This window comes from Thunnus albacares, chromosome 13, assembly GCF_914725855.1.
Source record: "Thunnus albacares chromosome 13, fThuAlb1.1, whole genome shotgun sequence".
NCBI lineage: Eukaryota > Metazoa > Chordata > Actinopteri > Scombriformes > Scombridae > Thunnus > Thunnus albacares.
The window spans coordinates 10868222-10890092 of record NC_058118.1 but is presented as its reverse complement, the minus strand read 5'-3'; the positions used below and the strand labels follow the sequence as shown (position 1 = coordinate 10890092).

The 21871-nt window shown below is 40.4% G+C and overlaps 1 protein-coding gene across 1 annotated transcript in view; it reads right to left on the bottom strand.

Annotated features, from left to right (window-relative positions):
• LOC122994942 (neuronal tyrosine-phosphorylated phosphoinositide-3-kinase adapter 1) overlaps positions 1-21871 on the bottom strand; it is a 30955-nt gene that overhangs the window by 7955 nt on the left and 1129 nt on the right. The window contains exon 2 of the mRNA XM_044369758.1: positions 5939-6186. Within this exon, the coding sequence (XP_044225693.1) occupies positions 5939-6126 (188 nt within the window). The 5' untranslated portion in view covers positions 6127-6186. The remainder of the gene's footprint in view (positions 1-5938; positions 6187-21871) is intronic.

Here is a 21871-nt window from a genome sequence, read left to right as displayed (position 1 = left end):
GTTTGCATCTGTACGAGTATGTTTGTGCCCTTGAATGCCTGTGGAGATGTACTTGTGACTCCTCACAATCGACATAGATACTACAGGACCAAATTTAGCCCAGAACAGAGGCTGAACTGCTCCTCCAGGCGGCTTGAAGTGCTCTGTTTTTTTCTTACTTCTTCTAAGGTCAGAAGAAGCTCTCAACATCTTGAAACTAAGACCAAAGATTCAGCTGTTCAAAAACTATCTGGACTTTCGCCTCTTTATTCTCTACTGTTACTTGTTGCTTTACATAATCTACCGTAAACTACAGCCAACAGCTTAGTTTAGCTTAGCATAAGACTGGAAACAGGGGGAAACAGCTAGCCAGGCTCAGTCTGAAGGTAACAAAATCTTCTTAGCAGCATCTCTAAAGTTCACTTATTGACACAACAACTAAAGGGTAAAAACAACACATTGTGGTTTTATGGGGAATTATGTGCGGGACTGTTTTTCTTGGCCAGGAGGGGAGACTTCCTGGAATCAGCTGTACAGAGAGATATGAAAGTGATATCAAATAAGTGTTTTCCCAAAATGACTAAATATTCCTTTGATGCTTAATCCTGTATTTTCTACAGTAAGAAAAGTGTTTCTGGCTCTTGTTCACAAAATGAAAATCTGTACCAGAGAATGAGTTGAACCTTGTTAATCCAGGATGCATTGATTATTCAATAGTAGCTCTTGCTTATTGCTGGATCTGATTGCTGTCTCCACATGATCTGATGCACCCTTTTAATCATGAATGGAGCTTGATCAGTAACGATGAATTAATCATAAATATTTCAAGAGAAGATTCCTCTCCTCCTGTCTTGCTCTGTCCAAAGTCTGAACCAGGTTTCTAGAAATATTTTCAATCGAATGTTACATTAAACTTTAGAACAAAAGAAATCTTTGTGCTGTAATGAAATATTCTGTCTTTGTTGTCTTCAAAATTACATGACTGCCTGCAGATGAAGGTTAGATATGTACTGTCAGAGAGAGAAATGTGCATTATTGTCCCCGCCAGTCAAAACAGTATGAGGTCACCCGCTGCTCCTCTGTGACCTCTTTAACGCCACCTATAGGTAGATTTATCTTTGGACAGATTCGTGAACACCATCTCCGCTTTTGCTGAAGAAATCCAGTTTAGATAATCCTGCCCCTAGCAGCTACCATCCTATTTCTAATTTACCTTTTTTGGGGCAAAGTTTAAGAGCATGTTGTGTTTAAACGGCTGAATGAATCTATCTGTAAAAAAAATATTATCTTTAAGAACATCTGATCTGGTTTGAGGGCAAATAATAGCAGTGAATCATCTCTTGTTAAAGTTTCAGGTGGGTTAAGGTTGAGCATTGACTTTGAGTGTGTAACTGTCCTCATTCTGTTGGACCTCACTGACATATTTGACACAATACATAATTGACTGCCTTAAGTTATGGGTTGTCTCTAGTGCAGGTTTAAACTGATGTGATTCTTCTTCTGTCACTGGAAGAAAATTACATAAAAAGTGAAAATGCCTGGTGGTTTGACTCACAGCAATAAAGAATAAAGAACAAGCTTTGTCTACTGATTCTTCTAATAGTATCATCATAGTATTATTTGCCAGCATGTGACTCACCGTTGTAGGTGGCCCTAAAGCGACAAAAGACAAAAATACGTTTTTCAGTATTCGATATGAATAACCAGTCAGATAATGTCTTCTTGAAGCTTTAATAACAAGACAATAGTTGCATTTGCCTGCCTGAAACTCAAGTTATTTTAGACACTGGCCTTAACTTTCACGTTTTAAACTTATGTAACAAGGACTGTTTTCTGTTTGTGCACTCACATTCAGCTGCAATACATTCTGTTCATAACTAAACTGGATGACCTCAAATCACTCAGGTTTTAAGGGTCTGAAAGTGCTTTGAAACATGTGATTAAGATGTCATGGTTTGGATAAAAAATATCTCTCCTCTCTGGGTTTGATGTATGCATGAAAGAGAGATAACAGGGATCAGGTCGGGTCAATGAGTTGAAACAAAGCTTTCATCTGAATTTGTATGTGATAATACAACAAAGTTTTTGTTCAGTGTCTCTAAAGGAAATGAAGATTAACAATTTTTAAAAAAAAAAATCAATATTCATCAACCATATCTATCTAACCAATTCAACATCGTCCCACATTCATACCCACAAAAGATGAGCTCAGCATGAATAATAGTCAAATTCAGACAGTGGAACCAGAGACAAATATGCAGAGGGAAAGAAACGTGCTCACAATCCTTTCGTCTTTCTATCTATCTTTCTATAGATAGATGAAGACTGCACTTATATAGCACCTTTCTAGTCGTCCGACCACTCATAGCGCTTTTACACTACAAGCCATATTCACCCATTCACACAAACATTCATAGGCTGATGGCAGAGGCTGCCTGCAAGGTGCCAACCTGCTCATCAGTAGGATCTAATCACTCACACACACATTCACGCACCGATGGCACAGCCATTGGGAGCAATTTGGGGTTCAGTATCTCGCCCAAGGACATTTCAACATGTGGACTGGAGGAGCCGGGAATCGAACCACCAATCTTCTGATTAGTGGACAAAGTGGACTTAGTGGACTGAGCCACAGCTGCCAAAGTGTCAGAGATGAGGTAGTATGATTACTCATGATTGCAAGTTTGGTTTGCTTTAAGCCTTATTTAAGTTTATGTTTAAAGGTTGGGTAATTAGTGCTCTTTCTTAATTCAGTAGGTAGACACTATTCCAGTAGTGGGTGGCTCTGACTGAGAAGACCGTTTGCCCAAACTTGCTACATCTGTATTGTACAACACAGTCCCATCTAGTAGTTGCCCTTGTTGCCCTGCTGCTACTATGCCTCTGGATTATAAACTGGCTCAGTGGGAGAGGTGCAAACCCATGAAAGACCTTAAAGATGAGGCAAGCATCTGCAAAATGTTTAAAACTATCTAAATCAAATAAATTGTACTTTTGTACTATATAGCAATAGTGATAGCTATTGGCCTTTCGGTCAAGTGTCTCTAGTGTCTGTCTGTAAAGGGACTCAGTTGGTTTCAGAGTTGTCATGTTTGCTTGTGAGCAGCTTGTAAGACAGTATGCTATGTGGGAGAGAATCATTGCATGGATAAAGAGGTTGGCTGCCTCTGTTGCTAGGTATGGGTCTTATATGTCTAAAATTAGCCATCCTCTGAGATTTTACCCACTACTCATTAAATGACGTCTCCATACTGGAAAAATGCTATACTCCTGACGTAGAAGACTGGGGTTATGACTTTTGGCCCCATGACACAGTTAATGAAGATGACTGAAGTTGTCACCAAGCAAGAAGCTGAATTGTCTCTTGGCATTAAAAATATTTCTAATTTTCTTTATCCTTACAAATATTACAGAACTCAGAGATCACTTCAACCTTGTAAAGTCAACATCAACTTCCTAACGGTGAGCAAACTGCAAGTTAATAATACAAACCTGGCCTTGCACTTGCTCACATATGGAGAACCAAGGGAGACTTGCTAATGGTTATTAAACAGTTCATAAACCATTTATAAATTGCATCACGGAAATTCATGGCAAAGGTTTTGCAACAAGACCTCAGAGTCAGTGTATAAATGATAACGGAGTTGAAATGTAAATTGGTATCCAACTGGTGAATGCAGACTAAAAAAATATTCCCCTTTTACTTTCACACACAATGTTTCATTAAATGTATTTGTATATTTTTGCCATATATATTTGTGTGTTAACTTAATTTGTGAATGCCATTATTTATTTAAGATTTCATCTATTTATATTTAATTCTATTGGTTATAAATTGCAATTTACATATGTTTTATCAAAGAATGATTTATTCTTTTGTCTTTTATTCATCCATCTCAGTCCAATAGTCTAACTGAATATCAATTACTGACTTGCTTCATGGGGATTTTGCAAAGCTTTCTTTGTCCTCCATATATCAGGAAGTGCCAGGCTACACCCATGCCAGCCCATTCACACCGGTCTCATAATTCTGTGCAAGAATTAATAAAACCTCAGCTGGCAGCAAGGTTTTCTTCCACCAGTCACCACTACTGGGAATAGTCTGTCTGCCATAAGAAACTGTCTCTATTTTTAAAACTCATATTGAAACTCACCTATTTACCATTCTGTATCTCCACAGCCGTCTGTGCTTTATAAATGTGATTTCTCTCCTGAGGGCCTGGAGATCTCAAACTGTCTACCTGTGCCCTTCACATTGCTTCCTTTGTCTCTCCACCCCACCCCCACCTGTCTCCCTCGCTCCCACCGGCCCTGCAGCCATCACCGGTCCTTCCTCGAGTCCATTTGGTTTCCATCCCTTCGTCCCAGTGCGGTTTCATCCCTGACCCTGCCCTGTTCATAATCATCACTGGTCATGTCCTGCTTCTCACCTCTGCTGCTCTGGCCCTGCCTGGCTCTGCTTTCATCGCTCATCATGTCCCGTTGTCCCACTCGCTGCCCTACACCTCCACTGGCTTGATGCTGCCATGACGTTGATCTCTGCTGCCAACACGAGTGCCTCAAATTACCGCTGTGAGTCAGGAAGCACTGGATGACACTTGGAGACAAACTGAATTGTTGTCTTTGATGCTCTCCCCGTCCTCTGCGGCACAAATAGCCCCTCACACAGCGTGGAATGTGGTGGATTATAGGTGACTCACATTTGAACAGGAACATCTCTCCTCTGTCCCCGAAACACAGGCTCAAAAACACAAGATCACTCACTCACAGGCGTGCACGCACTTTTCAAGACAACAACTGTCACAACTGTGATTCAGAGTGTGATGATGTTATGTTGTTGTCAACTGTTTTGCCCACTTTTGTAGTGTGATTGAAGTGGTTCTTTTGTAATTTGATTAGTTGCTTTGATGCTTGGACGTGTGTGTAAAATGCAGTTTAAACAAATTTGATTTTATTTGTCTCTAAAATCACGTACAAACTGCAATTACATCCGCTTGGTTAAATAGAAGAAGATAGTAGTAGTGGTAGTAGTAGTTGTTGTAGTAGTAGTATTAGTACTATTAGTATTATCTCTATTATTATTAGTTTTTACAGTCTGTGCAGTGATTTATTATTATCACTTTTCACTTCCGCTGGAAGACGTCCAAAGAGAGGAGCTGGGCCTGATAAATCAGCAGCTAACTGTGTTGCTATAGTGGAGAAATTAGAGCCCTAAACACACCCACTGCACCTAATTTTACATCAACTCTTCAATCCTACTGAAAATGTGCTGGTAGGATGAGCTTTGACGCCGGCACTTAATAGCATCACAGTTGCTACATATTTCAAGTCATTACAGGTAAGGTTTTCTAGTGTTCAATTCAATCAACTAACACACAGTTAGGGATCCTATTCAACAGTCGTCACCAGTACAACAGGCAAACGTTCCCTTTTTAAATTCCTCTCTCATCGTTGGAAAATTGGATTTAAAAAAAAAAAAAAAAAGTTAAAGGAGTGAATGGCCCACATACAGTAGTTGCTCCGTGAACGACTGCATTTATATGATGTTCTGCTGCGACTTATAATGCATGGTCTCATTAAAGCTTAAAGGTTAGAACCTAAGATGAAAGTATGTAAAGCCAAAATAATCACATACTGTATGTACTGAGACAAATGAGGCAACAACTGTATTTAATTTTCTTTTTTATAGGTTTTCGTCCCCTTTTACCCTCTGACATTTTGGCTGATATTACAGTCGTTTATCTCATCTGCAGAACATATTAACTTCATTATGAAGCGCTGATATGCAAATTTGTCCAAGACTTTTCAGGCTAACCCGCCTGACTTCATGAACTGCGCTTGGAATTGAGATTTGGAAATTAAACTCATTCACGCTGGCTAAGAGGTTTATATCCCCGCTGAACTGAACCCTAATGTAATCCCATATATGCAGAGCTCGTGTGAGAGCTGATCCTCTCACCTCTTTTTACTTCCCTCTTGGTCCCTCTGCCTCCAGTCCAAACGGCTCTTACGATACAGCAGGTTCATGTCGCTGCGGGGTCGCTCCTCCTCGCAGCCTATCACAGCGCAGTGCAGCCGCTTGCTTCGCCTCTCTATGTCACGCAGGAAATGCTCGACTGCCACATCCTGGGCAGAGCCAGAGCTCATGGTATAGAAGAAGACTCAGGAGAAGGCGACGTATGTTACAGGCAGCCTCCTCCAACTCACCTAAACAAGAAGAAACAAGGGAAATATTTGAGCCCATCAATCATTAAAAAACATGTTCAACAGCTTTCCAGCCTACTTGCAAGCTGACAAGATTGACAGTGATTACTTTGTGAAGAGGCAACACACTTAGAAACCTAAATAATCAAACCTAAATTACTAGCAGGACTTCAGGAGAGTCAAAGCTTATCACGTTCAGTGTGTCAAAGCGGACAATCCTGCCCATTACTCCAACTGGCAGCCTTCAAAGCAGAGACACAGTGATGCATGATGATGGAGGTTGCAGTTTTGTTTACCTCAACCTCTAGTGTATCACATGCAAAAACTATTTATACTTTCATTATCCAGTTATGAATATTTGAGTAAGCATGGTAACTCAGCTGCAGAGCATCTCTGGCTGCAGGCCCTGGGATGGCCTAGCTAAGCCTGTCTGCTAGCCAGACGGTAATGTGGTTTGTCATATGTAGCGCATGCACAGCTTCCTACTCACGCTCACCCCATGAGAAGTCAGGCTTGTTGTGGGGCAGATATCTGAGGGCCCAACAGTGTTTTCATGCTGGTGAATGGGAGTGTGCAACGCAATTGGCTAAGAAAAGCACAGCTGTCAGCTGATGCATGTTTCCAGTGTTTTTCCATCATAAATGGAAACAGAGCGTTTGAGGGTTTTTCGGTGCAGGACACTAGAGCATTATCATCTGTGCTTCTGGCATCTGGAACTGTAGCATCAGTTTGTTTTGTGTTGAACAGCATTGTTGGTGAACAAAACTGAATAAATCACTTCATATGAGATGCATTACCTATTAAATGAACTAAGCCTTATATATGGTGTTTGCAACATTGTTGGTTAGTAATTTTCATGGCCAAAACTGACAGAGAAAAAGACACCCAAAGTGAAATATAAAACAAATTATGTTCTCTAGTTGATACTGTTTAAAGTCACTATTGTGCATTCACAGCATGTTACAATGAAATTGCATGCAAATCCAATTTAATGAGCTCTGAATTATGCTTTTATATTCCCTGACTAAGGATGCGAGCAGCATGAAAAGGGCATAAAAAATACATGATATTTACATTTTCCAGCAACATAATTGCTCCTCTAATTCTGTACATATTCAGGGACATTTAAACCACATTTACCAGCCACTGCACATTATTTTTACTGTTGGAACAATATTTCAACCATGTCTCACTGTAAAGAAAATCCACAGTGCGAGCATCAGGCGGTGTTACCTGGGCCAGGCAGCATGTTGAGCTGTGTAGCCGCGTGTGATCCTTTTGTCACGGCCCAGTGTGTCATCTAGTGTGTCAGCGTGGCTACTGCTATTCTTGTACCCCACAGCCCTGACCACAACCTCGACCGCTGCTTCTGCCATGCTTGCTGACTCATTGTTAATTAGGTTAGGGAGTTGCGACTGTAGGTTGGACTTTTGTTAACGGGAGCTTTGATTTGGGTTTCTAGGATCTGGCAGCTGAGCAGGCACCCCTGCAATTGCCGCATTACATGTTGTGGGTTGGTGTGCAATTAGCAAAGCTAGAAGAACCAGGAGACCTTCATCATACATCTACAGACACGTTTTTCTAATCAAACGGAGCCGCGAATATCATTTTTACAGACACGTACAGTACAACTCACATATGATGGCTGTGATTATTCCCTATAGTGACTTTGAATCCTGAATAAATTCAGAGCATTTAGCAAGTTGTTTCAGGAGCATCTGTAGGGTCAGGAATCGCTTGAATTCCTCTCATTAGAACCAGAAGGCAGATGGAGCCATGATTCATATAAGTGGATCTGCATGCAACGCTGCAGACTACTCATTCATGCACGTAAGCAAACAGATCACACACATACTCAAATCCCCCTATACTCGCTAAACACACACATACACACAAGCTGCGAATCAGTAAATGCAAATGCTAAGCAGCTGATTTGAATGTGAGTGACTGATGAGAGGGAATTTATAGAACGAAATAAAGCTCAATACAAAGAAAGAGCAAAGTTATGATGGAAATATGATGAAACACTTTTCATCTTTCACTGCCACTTAATTTAACACTTCTGTAACACTTTGTGCTGCAGCCCTCTGCCCTCCAGTCTCAACCTCAGCAAGTGGTCCTGTAGTGTTGCTGCACCTTGCTGCGAGTGAGGCACTAGCGCTGCAGAGTGGAGGGACACATCACAGTGCTGGCCTGGCCTTGGCGTAGGAGCAATATTTCTATGAAATATATACAAAATACACATTTAATTACATTGGGGTATACTATGCCCTTTGTGTTATGCAGACATCCACAAAACCTAATGTGATTTGAAACAAGCTATTCTTACAAACGCCAACCTGCCTCCTTTTTTGATTAGAGGAAATAGCATCCATAAGATATTTAAGGCTGCTTAAACAGACTGAAAGGGCAGATAGTACAGAACATTGTGTTCATAAAAGACATCTTCTACCTTCTGCTGCACACCCAGTCCTCAGACTGGCATTCTCTTGCACTAATAGGATGTTCAGGTTTGCATTCATTCAAACCTCAATTAAATAGAACATTTTGTAACTTTGTATGTGATGGTAAATAAGGTGGGTAGGAAAAAAGACAGTTGGATTTTCTAAGTCTGCAGATGTTTACGGGTCACTTTATCGATGATGTAGCTTCTGTATTTTGAAAAAACAAGATACTGTTCATAGACTTCAGTTTATTCTGTGTCTCCCTGTTACCACAGATATTTTTTTGCCCACCGCTGCACGGTGTCATAACTTGACCCCACAGCCACTCTGTAAACCACAGTCACCGCGCTCGAGCCAGACTGCGCTGCAGCTCAGCCTGGAGGAACGAACAGGGGGAGGATGAGAGAGGCAGAGAGGAAGCCGTGAAAGAGGGATGGACCGAAAACGTTCACGAGAAGAATGAGCAGCTTGAGACGCACAGCCAGAGAGGAGGAGAGGATTGAGGCAGCGGGAAAGAGACGGGAGGGGGCACGGTGAAAAATGGGGGGAAAGCCAATAAATAGAGAGCCACTGAGGGATCAACCAGGCTGGAGATAAATACGATTAGGCGAAAAACGTACTGGAGACAGACTGATGGATGGAATATTGAGACAGGGAATATGAGAGTGGAAGAATAAGCAAATGGAGGCAAGTGAGAGGAAGAGAGGATAGAAAAACAGTGAAAGGCAGCTAGACTACAAGAATGGGGGAGGGAGGTGAAATCAAGCCTCTCACACTAGTCGCTGTGTGTGGTCTCCTAGCAACACTGTCAGCCATGCATCTTTTCCTTAGCCACTGAATATGCACAAAGCAGGACGTCGGCCTCGTCATACGTGATGATCCCTGGGTTAAACTTCAGTGATGCTTCTTTTGTACCTGATCCTCCTGCAATAAGGTATCCATGTATTTTACATGGAGATAGCATCTGTAACCAATAGCAACCATACAACCTTGCTGCCAACATGACATGACGTACTCAGCCACACTGCACATTCTCTAAATGTTACTTATCTGTAAGAAATCTATCCAAAACAGGTGATCTGACATTTTTAATAAATGCTTACTCATGAGCTTCAGGTGTAAATGTTTGCATCAGAGCAACATTTTATCACCTGTCACAGTGAATTGAAGTGAAATGAGACATATAAAGGTCAAATATTATGCAAAATGCACATTTTCATGTCTTTTCAACATTAACATCCTCTCTCTTTTTCTCCTGCTCCATCTTTCAGTAAATGTGAGCTCAAACACAATTTAAATTTGGCTCCCTTTGTGACGTCACAAAGTGAAGACCTGCTGGATTCACTATATTTTTGATAGAAATGTCCCACAACGACTGGAAAACTGTACGGTAGTTACTCTGATTGTGAATATACGAGGTGAGTGTGTGTGTGTGTGTGTGATGGATCGATGCCGGCTGTCCATGACCCAACCTCAAACTTGGAAGCTGTAGTTTTGCCATGTTTTATGCTGTTTTACCATTTATTTAGCAGGTTAGCCTGTTGAACTTGGTGTTAGCATGTTGCCTGGCTAATATGGCTAGCAATGTTGGATGATAGACAGTCAAGAGAAACTGTGTGAACGTTAAGCCTCATTTGAAGCCAAATAAATAACGACAGTAGTAGGTTGGATAGTGGTAACTGTTTTTTCATGTTGTTTTTTGTGGAATTTTGAACTTCAGCTCTAGCTCAGCTAACTTTTTTGTTAGTCCGCTCTGCACATGATCCTTGCCAGTATGTGTGTGTTGCTACTGTAACGTTATGTGAATGTAGTTGATAGACATGCCATGAACGCTACGATACATGTGAAAAAAAAAGGTCAAACTGCAGGAATTCCTTTGCTTGGCAACGTTGTGCAACTTTGATTAGCACCCAGCTGCTAACTTGCTCAGACCATGAAGCTGTAGTGGCCCCCTACAGTGTGTAAAGTCAAGCTGAGACTAATACATCCATTCTGGTCCACACATGCGCTTAGAGTTACTGTAATACTAGTATTAGTGACGCTACTGCAGCTCCGTTGCAGCTCCATTGCAGTTCCAGTATGAATACGAATACTTTCCACAGCCCTTGGTGTCTCCTGTTGCGGCCGTATAATTTCGCATTGTATCACCACAGGAAAGTCACACCCAGTTCCAGAGTGGGGCGCAGGGAGCAGTAGCTCATTTGCATAGACACAGAAACAGCCCATGGAGAACAGGACTGAAACAGAGGGGTATAGAGGAATGCTAGAATGCATAATCTCAGTGGTATTTTCAGCAAAAAACTTCAAAGACATGTTTTGGGGACCTCAGAGACCTATATTAACTTGTTGAAAAGGAATATAATATGTGACCTTTAATAACTTGAGCTCGGAAAATCTCCGTAACAGCTGACAATAATGAGACTGGAATAGTTAAACAGGAGCCCCATGAGATCACACCTATACCAACAAGACTGGTTCCTCTCAAGAAACTGGTTGTAATCACTCATCTACTCACAGATGTTCACGTGTTCCTTGCCAAACGCTGACTTCCATATGTGCTCAATGGTCTGAACAAAATTCAGACAATCAATGAGCTCATGATTCTTACTTCTGCCAGCTGTCGGTACAAGATCAAAGGTAGCTTGTACGAAATGAACCACATCCACCACAAGATATCTGATGTTGTCTGAGTAAATTGTTGACTAAAGGCAAAACAAACTGTGGTTTTTACGTTCTGATTGTGAAAAGACATACAAATGTATCAGCATCTGAGATTTGACTTCATCTGCCAGAAAAAGCAAAACAACAACCCTGCTAATTGGGTTCAGTCTACTTTTTGAAGCCTGGGTGGCCTATGTTGCTGTAGTATAGTTATTTCTCTGTTGCTGCATTTAAGCAAGTCAGTCACCATTAAGAACAAAAAGTCCCCAGCCACTTGTTCATCGTATTTAATTTCCTTCATCAAACAAACCTCAAGAGCAGAGGCTTGTGTGACGTGACAAGATGTGTAATTTCATCGCAATTAAACACTCAGTAAAGCGAAACCAGCTTTCAGATGATACATGCTGGCCAGTGCTGAGAGCTTGAGGACTTAGGTTACAGAAAACCTTTACATTATTTTGCAAGGTTACAACTGGTTGAAATCTACTTTTTGACATCAAAATGCACAACTAATTTGTTGTCAAAATCTTAAAGGCACTACTTGGGTAATAACTGTGATCATACTGTAGGTATTGATAGCATGGTCGTGCAACTGATGCCTGTCATTTGATATCATTAATAACTGGGTATAATACTACTACAAAACTAATTGCATGACTGAATTACATCTTTAAAGCAACAGTTTGACATTTTGGGAAATACACTTTCTTGCTGAGAGTTAGATGAGATTACTAGACTTTGGTTTTTGCACAGATTAGAGATATAATGTGAGCTTTACATGTGCTCATTTGAGGATTTTTTTACCTTTGGACAGTCAGGTTAGCTGTTTCCCTGCTAAGGTAGGCTAAGAGCTACTGGTAGTAGCTTCATATTTACTGTATAGACATGAGAGTGGTTTTGATGTTCTCATCTAATTCTCAGCAAGAAAAAGAATAAGTACATTTCCCAAAATGTCAAACTATTATTTTAAACATTTTATTGAATTATGTAATTTAAGTATTTCAACTGAGCACAATCAAAATCCAAAAAGAGAAAGACTGGTGCATTCTGACAAAGTGACAAATACTAGTTCATTTTTCAAAAGTTAACTTTGTGCTGACAAAGTACAAACATGCTTGCAAAATATTAATGGCCAGATTTCTCACACTTTCTGTTCACAGGAGCTCAACTTGCAATGAGAGATGCAGACCTAAACATTTGGTCAGTGCTTCAATTATGCTGTATTACACCCATTAAACATTTACCAGAACTTTTCTGATGCGGACCGGATATTTACCCTGACACACTCAAACCTTTCATAACATCATAGTGTCATCATAGTGTGCAGCTCACCTATTGCAGGTGATGGTGGGGTATCACAATTCACATACAAACTGATCTATAACACTTTAAGGACACATAAGTTGCTCCCGTTCATTGTTTAAATTGTCACTTTTCGAAGCTCTGTAAACAGAACCACGTTCCTGCACATGTGCAGTGGCATTTGCCATACAAGGAACTGTTCTCCTGAGACTGAAAATGTTATTAGTCCTCGGAGCTGTTTCTAAACAAAGTACAGTAGCTATTTCCTTCGGGGTGAAAGAGCGTGTCACCCAGTGCAGCAGTGTAGCTCACCAACATGTTTTTAATAGATTTTTGGACAACAATGGAGGTCTACAGCACAGAGGAATACGATATATCAGGCTTTGGATACACACACAATACTTGTAAGTAGGATGAGTTCATTGTTGGTTTGGCTCTGCACATGAGATTTGTTGACAATAAGAAAAATATAGAAAATCTCCAGCCTTAACCTTTTTTTGCAAGGCTGACTTACAGGCCAGAAAACCTTTCAAGAAACACATATTGTTTTGTGGGCTTTTACAAACTGGATCACTCTAACCTTCCCTAACAACAACAGTCACCTGAGATAAAACCTGCCTCTGCTTGAGCCCATCTGATTCCTCTCACATTGTGATGTTCTCGACAATCCAAGTGGACAGACAGTTGCTACTAGTAGTTTGACCTGCCTTCTGTTTGTAATTGTTACTACTGGAGTCCACATTTTCCATTTGGTGTATTTATCTTTTCCGAGTTTTGTTTTTGTCACCATCGCCAGCTCTAGGCTGCTCCTCTAATCTCCACAGGCACCAGATCTGCTAAAAATTATTGTTATGCTAGATATTCTGATCTACTAACCAGACTCAAAGGCATTGTAGGAATTTAAAATATGGGGGGAAAAAAACCTGGGATTTTTTTTTCTGCACATTGAGCCTAATTAATATGTATTTTGAAGTGTGTCTGTGGTAAGGAGATTATTCAAATAAATCCCTCATTGTGCATTACTAAACCAGAAGTCACCATTTTCACCTTTGGGTTATACAGGGCTCTTTGCTGTTAAAGCATGCCTGAACTTCTCTTCGTGTACCGCTGTTGTGTGCTGAATGCTCTACAATATTGCATTGTGCAGTGAAATGCCTGTGGCTGATGAGAATGGACAGGAGGAGGAGGATGAGGAGGAGGAAGATGTAGAGGCTGATGTATCACTCCGGGCCAGGGATGGAAGGCACATGAGAGGCGTAGAGGAATTTTGCTGGATTTTTCTCTTGACCTCTTTCTGGTGTTTTGGGCATGAAATAAAAAGACAAACCTCAGTGTTTTATATATATTGTCACATTGAATAAATCAAAATAATGATGGCATTCTGTGTCGTGTTTTTAACAAAATAACACAAAAAAAGACAATAAACCAACTAAAAAAGCTGAAGCCAAAAACCCCAATACACACACACATAAATATAAGATGCACAAGACACATCGCACACTTTGGATTCTCCTCCTCAGCGTTGTACAAACTGAGTGACCACTAAATCTTTCATGGACTGCAACCAAAAATATCCTACAAAAAAGCTTTCCCTGTTTCCCCCCTTTCTCTGTGCTACCACAACACAGACTTGAGCCACAACAAACCTGCTCGATGTTTGTTTTAACTGTACACATATTCTGCCAACAAATGAATTTATTGGGTAGTTTTAAGTAACATCTGAACAAAATAAGGATTATGAATGGTTCAAATTGCAGCATAAAGAGATGCAGTTACAGGGTGTAAGCTGCAACCACAGTAAATCAAAAAATATTAAATAACACAGTGCTTGTCAGTCTCTTTCTGGTAAAAAAAAAAAAAAAAAAAAAAAAGAGACGGCCGATAAATGACCTCCCAATCCACCCACCACTCTGCTTCCCCATTTCCCACCTTAGCTTGCCCTTGCCTTCATCATCTTCTGCTGGAATCTGCAGTAACCAAGGTGACCCACTGCACTTAGCATACATGAACACTTACTGGCTTACGAGCCCTTACACCACACTGGATTCATTCAGTCTATCTTGTTTACTGTTTCAATTGCACAAGTTATGTGGTTCAAAATGCTGTTGGAAACACCACATCATGTCACAGAAAAAACCAACCACAACCTGTGAAAGACAGGTCGAAAGAGACAAGGGGGAAGGAACGAAGACTGAACAACATCAGAAGAAAGCCATATGTTTGGAGGCTCAGAATGTGTGTAGCATGAGCGTTGTCACTGGATGTGATATGACGAAAGAGCACAGAATCGCTGCGTTGAGATTTTTTTGCAGGGTTCCCTCAAGATACTCTGCCTTTCAGAAACAATATTCAGCACTACAAGAAAACTCTCTGAGTTTGTCCATCACATCACAAAAAAAAATACATCATATACGAAAAGAAATTCTCTTATTTTCTGTGTGGTCTATTTGGTTGCTGAAACCCAGACTATGAGGTAGAGCTGCATGGAGAAGAGTGAGAATTGAAAAACCCCTCCATGCTCACGCTTGTGCACGAGGGGAAGAGCTCCACTCTGCAGCTGCACACGCTTCACTGAGCCAGCATCCCTCTCTAACCAAGATCTGACTTACTGTATTTTAGATGTGGATTACCCAGCAATATTGCCTGCATGCCTCCCTGTTTGTTTGTTCAATCTCTTTATTATATTTCGGATATAACTGATGATACTACGATGCGCTGATAAGTAGGGTTGCACATTTAACACTTAATCTTTTCATAGCACGTGATGTTCTCACCTCTTATGGAAGTAGCAAATTCCTTGTATGTTCTGACCACAGTAAACAAACGCTGTGGACGATCTCTCAAACCAAGTCTCTCCTGGTTGAACCGAAGTTGAACCTGTTTTACATTATCCAGAGCGTAATAATTCGTTTACTTGGTCCACCTATAAAAAGCTAAAAACATCGTAGCCTGCAGTACTTTAGGCTGTCCCTGCCCCAACATGACAAACCTCATAAACTATTCAGCAACAATTAAGCGAAGCCCAATAGCCCAAAGCAAAACAGGGATCAGCTGAACATCACTGTAAATTAGACATATGATTTGCCTCACAGCAGCCTGCAGTGGGTCTGACTCACAACTTTCCTGAGCTAGTACACATAAACTGCTTTGAATTGCCTTAGAAAACCTCAGCTTTATCAATTTAGCTGGAGAAGGTAAAATAAACGGGTCTCAGGTAACCTAAAAATCAATTCACCAATTGTGGAAGAAATAAACAAGAAAGAACATCAGATGTGTCCCAATATGTCATGTTAATTTCTAAGAATGTTATTATAATAACCCTGCCGTTGCTCTTACTGTGCTACCTTTCTTCTGATTTAAAGATAGAGAAGAAGTGTTGGTGTGATTAGCAAGCCAGGTAGGCCACAAGTGGTCTTCCAATGTTTGAATCATCCCACTCCTTGTGCTCACAATCCCCCGATAAGCGAGTCATAGCGTAGGTTGCACAGGATAAGCACACACATGCCCACACACAGCAGCTCCCACTCATTCATCTCATTACATACAGATCATGTCTCCTATGGCCCAGTTATTTCCACCCTGCTCTGTTCACCAGCATGACGCTAACTCAGTAGAGGAGATTTTGTTAAAAGAGCACTCCACTGATTTAACATTGCGCTTGTATAACATTGATGGACTAAACGATGGACAGTTAGGATCAAAATCGAAGCAGCAAAACCTTACCCACAATGCAATTTGACTCGATTATGCTATAATTGTGTGTTATGCTAGTAACCGCTAATGTAGCCTCGAGCCTAAAGGAGAGATGAGGAGCGGGTCTTTCTAACTCAACACCTCCAGATTTTTTTTAATTTTCACACTTGTAGTTTTCAGCCATTGAAGACAGATAAACAGAATTTCCTTTAAGGCAAGTTTAAGAAAATAAAGATTTAATGTGACAAAGCTAATGGTCGAGTACGCACACTGCCACCTCTAAAGGTTTTTTAAAAATATGTGAATAACATCACATCAGGCATTTTAAAGACTTGTAGAAAATCAGTAAGTCAGACATGTCTAAGAGCGTTTTAAGGGTCTGTGCTGCAAGCTGAGAAGCAAGAGAAGTGGAGAGAGGAAAATGTACAGGTTTCATTGGCTTTACAGGTGTGATTGGCAGGTTTTCAGCTCCTGGTCTCACTTGAGCGATTCCTATTCCTGTCGTTCCCGCTGTTCACTGTACTGACAATGATGAAATGAAAAGGTACTAACTGTGGCAAATGACATTGTGACAGCAGATTACACACTGCAGGATGTCGGTTTCAGGCAGTGTTTTCTATATTGTCGCCTTGTGATTGGGTGGGAAAACAGCAAATTTGAACAATACCATCGACTTTTAACAGGATGATTACGAGTGGCTTGTGAGGTGACTTTCTTTGGCCCGAGTGGCTCCAATCCAGAAAATGAGAGTGTGACACTTGTACTGGCTGTTTATGGTTTCACCTCTGTGGTATCAGCTGCAAGCGTGTAATTGTTTTTGATACAGCAATGTCTTGTTCTCAGCAAATTGCTCTCAAACAGCATTGTTGATTTGTCAGTGATTGTGTACAAAAATATTAAATTATTTCACATAATTTAAATTTAATCTACCCAATAATGAAACGTATCACAGGGCTATGCAATAACAAAAATAATTGCTAAACATAAATTGGTTACATGGGCCTATAGAGTGGATGCTATATAGATCAAACACTTTAAATTCACCTTCTGATCTACATGAAGGTTTGAACCCCCCAAATCCCCAAAAGAGGAAGCGTCTTGCGGCTTTTTAAACCTCCAACATTTTTGTTTTTGCAATCAGAGTAACAAGAGAGCTCCTTTTGCTGCCACTTATTCAGGCAAGCTGGGATTCTTTTCAATACAAATGAAGATTGCTCTGACATTTGCAACACACACTTAAGTTATCCTGCATTCAGATTTGCACTTCTGTTTCTGCCACATAAAAATCTGTTGTGTACAATCACCTCTTTTTCCCACACTGTTGCTGAACCCTGCATTTTTGCTGGTTTACTGTGACCTTTAGGAATGCCACAGACAATGAATTACCACTGTGGTACTTCTAAGACTATTATGCTTCAAATCATTTTCAGACCCATTTATTCACACGACAACAACATGTTAGGATCATGAGGTTTGTGGCGCAAAACGTACTTTTCAATGTTTTTAACACACAGCTGCCACAAATAAAATGTTGCTGCCAGATTCAGTTCACATTATTCAAGGTCTTTTGAAGGTCTTTAGCATCAATGTAGCAAATTAATTACAACAGGAAATTTAACAGAGGATTCTGGGCTAGTGACGTTAATTTACGCTTGTCTGAACATGTATAATTCAAAATAGAGCTACAAGGTGCCATTCTTGTAATTCCAGATCTCACAAATTACTGAGTTCACATAATGACACTGAAATTACTTCGCTAAAAGGCTTCTTGCCATAAATGGCACACAAACATTTGTAAATATACTTGCTTTCTGTCCCAAATACTTGCATTTTTATCTGTGTGGAAGATACTGTACAGATACAGTTAAACAGGTGGTGATCAACATGGCTTGACACTGGCACTTCTACGCCAACAAGAGAGGAGTAACTGTTGGCTCCCAACTTTATTTATTTTGCATGGTACCATGCAAATGACTTTGAAAGGTTTAATGAGAAGAAAACAGAGGGGAAATGAACAAAGATGAGTTGCCTCAAGGAAATCATTACCACACATCATTACTCTTGACTACACACTGCAATGAAGACTGGATGCTGTAAGATGCTTACAACCCAGAAAGGAACCATTTAAAAGGAAGCATTTAATTTCGAATTTTCACTGGTTAATTTGGCCATATCCATCCCAGACATCCTCCGGTCAGACAAGGGACACGCATGTATGACCTTTTAAAGTGCCGAGCACCCAGCGAGCCAACAGCATCCAACAACACGGCCGCAAAGGGAGCTTCCAAATAAAGAACAGAGGAGTTTTGTGGTAATTTGTTGAGCAAAATAATCCCTCCTCAGTGGGTGCAGGGGACGTCTGTCCGTTTCAATTTTTCCATCATTTTCTTCCTTCAGCCCCTGCAGTCAAGTACATCAAAGATGAGACAAAGAGCATCGTTTCCAGAATAGAGAGGGCAATCTGTATGACTTTACGGTATCTCTTTAGAGAGGAGTTTAGAGCGGGAAACACAGCTGAAAACGTCTAATAGGATTCATTTCTGTTTTCTTTCTTTCTCTCTTTATTGGACTATGAGTCTAGTCTATGAGTAAAGACCCAGAACAGGCAGAAGAGAGAGGAGGATAACGTCCAACAACATCCATGGCTGGATTTGTACCCAGGACATCGCTGGTAAATGGCATGCCCTTTAATCAAGGAGCCACCAGAGAGAACCTTTACCTTTAGACCTATTTATAACTCAACACTGTGACTGACTTAAGTGTGTGAGAAAGTTAATTTAATCCACAAGAAACGCAGGGTTTAATGTTGAAGAAGATGGTAACTGGGGATTTGGATTTTAGCTCAGTCAACAGCACATCATGATGAATTTATGATGACAATCAGTATAATTTTTTTTTTAAAAAGTCCAGGTAGTTAAATGTATTTATTTATTTTTGTCACATTAGTGACAGTTAAAGATTAAAGGGGAACTCCACCAATTTCCACTGATAAAGTTACATTTTTTGAGGAGCTTTATCAAGTGAGAAAATAACGCATGACGTTCACCAGGAAGGAAAGGTCTAATAAAGAGACACTATTACGTTGCATTATGGGAAGTGTAGGCTCCAGCCTTACTGGGGGACTAAAAGTCAGGATATCTCGGACTCTGCTGATCCCATTTTGACCATTCTTTTTAATCTGCATGTCGCAAAGTCTCCCAATGTTGTGAATGTGCAGTACAAAATTGCTGGATTAACCCTTTAAAAATGATTACTGACTGTGATACTCTTCCACTTTTGAATGTTATATTCTCATTTTCTAAGAATAAAAAAATAATTTAAGCTTTTCTAACTCCCTGTCTCAAAATTAAAACTTTTAGACATTCTGTATACTAAGAAATTTAACTTTCCCCTCAAAGATGCCCACTGCTTTATCAACAGGTAAACTGAACAGCTGACATTCAACCAATGCCTCCATAACACGACCGATTCCAAGATACCAGCCAACTTTTACACACATGAAGAAGAATGATACAAACTTGGTGCAACCCTGATTACAGCGCAGGTTTTTAAAAGACAAACCAGTCATGCTGTCATTTGTAAAAAGTGAGTGTTGTTTACACAGTGAGTAACTATAGAAGGAAGAGAGGTAGTGATACATGTAGAAGAGCAAACAGTGGCAAGATTCAATCTGAAACCACTAGGGGCAAACATAAAGTGGGCTCAAAACAGTCATATTTTCTACTCCTTGTAAACAAAGTGAATAATCTCAGACCAGATAGCCTGAAATTTCTCCAACGTGATGATCACTGGCCAGATGAAAACGGAATATCTGGGAGCAGTCATACACATTGATTTATGCTGCTCTTCCACTGTCACTGCTGATGCCATCTCTCTCTGACAGAGCTGAGAGAATCAAGATGGTGAAGCCACAGATGGAAGAAGCACCTGCTCTTGCCATGAAAAAACAACAATGTACACTAAAGCTAGCTAAACATAACCACAGTGGTATTGATTTTGAAATACCTGCATGACTGGCCACTAGTAGCCATTTATATTACTTTTACCAACCTATTGACCTGCTGCTGCTCAAATTCCTGGGAAACAATGTTTGGGCGCTTCAGGAAATCCACGGCAAAAAGAAAAAGAAAAAAAAAATCCATTACTGCTCAGCCAGACAGGGGTATCCACTCGACTAGAGAAATGGGCTTAAAATGTCAGCATCTGCCACGTCTGTCTCACATCCATCAGGCCCTCGCTCCCTTTCTTCCCTCCCTATCAGTCCCTCTCCTCTCTGGTCCTTCATGGGCCTTCCCTCGCCCTCTCTGGATCCGGTCTATTTGTGTTTTCAATCTTCCAATCTGAATATCTCATCCTTTTTGGAATCAGACATGATGTACGCTGCTGGTCAGAGCAACTGAATCATCCATTTCATGGAAAAAATAACCAAAAAAACTCAAATGTAGTCAGAATCCTTGCTCCATCACTGAAAGGGTTTTTTTTTTCAGTTTACACATAACTATGACCTCTGCCCAATTTCATTAACTCTTAACAAAGTAAAGCATTTTGATTTAGCGGAGTAAATCCTCAAGGACTAACTGTTCCATTGAAACGTTTTGCATTTATCTCTGACTGAGTCGCTGTTCTCTGATTTAATCACATTTCTGGACTGAATTTGGGATCACCAGGTGAGCATGACAGCTAACGACGGGTTTTGCAAGCCCTCGGTTTTCTTCTGCATAAAAGACATACTGCACAGTGTGTGGCGCTCACAGCCTGCACTCAATGACCCCAAATTCACAGCTGCTCTCACCCATCCCTGCTCTCCTCCTCTAGCTGTACCAACGAAAGCTTAACCAAACAGCACAAGAGACAGTCACATATCACATCCTGTTTATCTGCCTAAGCAAGACTTCAAGTCATGTACATGATATGTAGATTTTTTGTTGTTGTTGTTGTTGACATATGCAGCTCCAAGGTCATGTGAGAGTGGCTGGTAATTAATTTTATTTTATATATTTCAATTAAATTTTAGGCAGATAGTGCTGGTGCATCATCCCTTAAAATAGAAATTATCATATTTATACATTCAGATAGGAGTGTCTGTAATATTCCTGTATGATCTGCAGTTCTGTGACATCCTTTTTCAGTTCAAATATAGCATGTGTTTTGTGACAGACAGTCTATTCATGTCAAAATGAAATGTCTATTCAGTGTAGATATTACATTTCCTGCCAAGTCAAGCAGCCTATGAAATAACTACAACATGCATTTACATTTTATCAGCCAAATAACTGCTGCATTTTGGGATATTTTAAGCTTGTTGTGAGGTGGTGATGAAAAATCTCACAGTATGTGTGAATGAAGCTCCTTTTGCATGACTGTCACGCCCGGAAAAAGAAAAAAAAAAAAACAACAGTGTTGACAAACCTTAATTACACGTTTAATTCACAACCTTTCGACCCTTTTGGATCGTCTATAAGGTGGGATACTGCGGCAGTTAATGAGTCTTAGTCATCTGATGGGTTTTCTTTTTTAAAAACATTTAATGATCTGGCTCCTCTCATCTAGACGCGCCAACACATCCTCACCTGGCTGCGCACAAACAC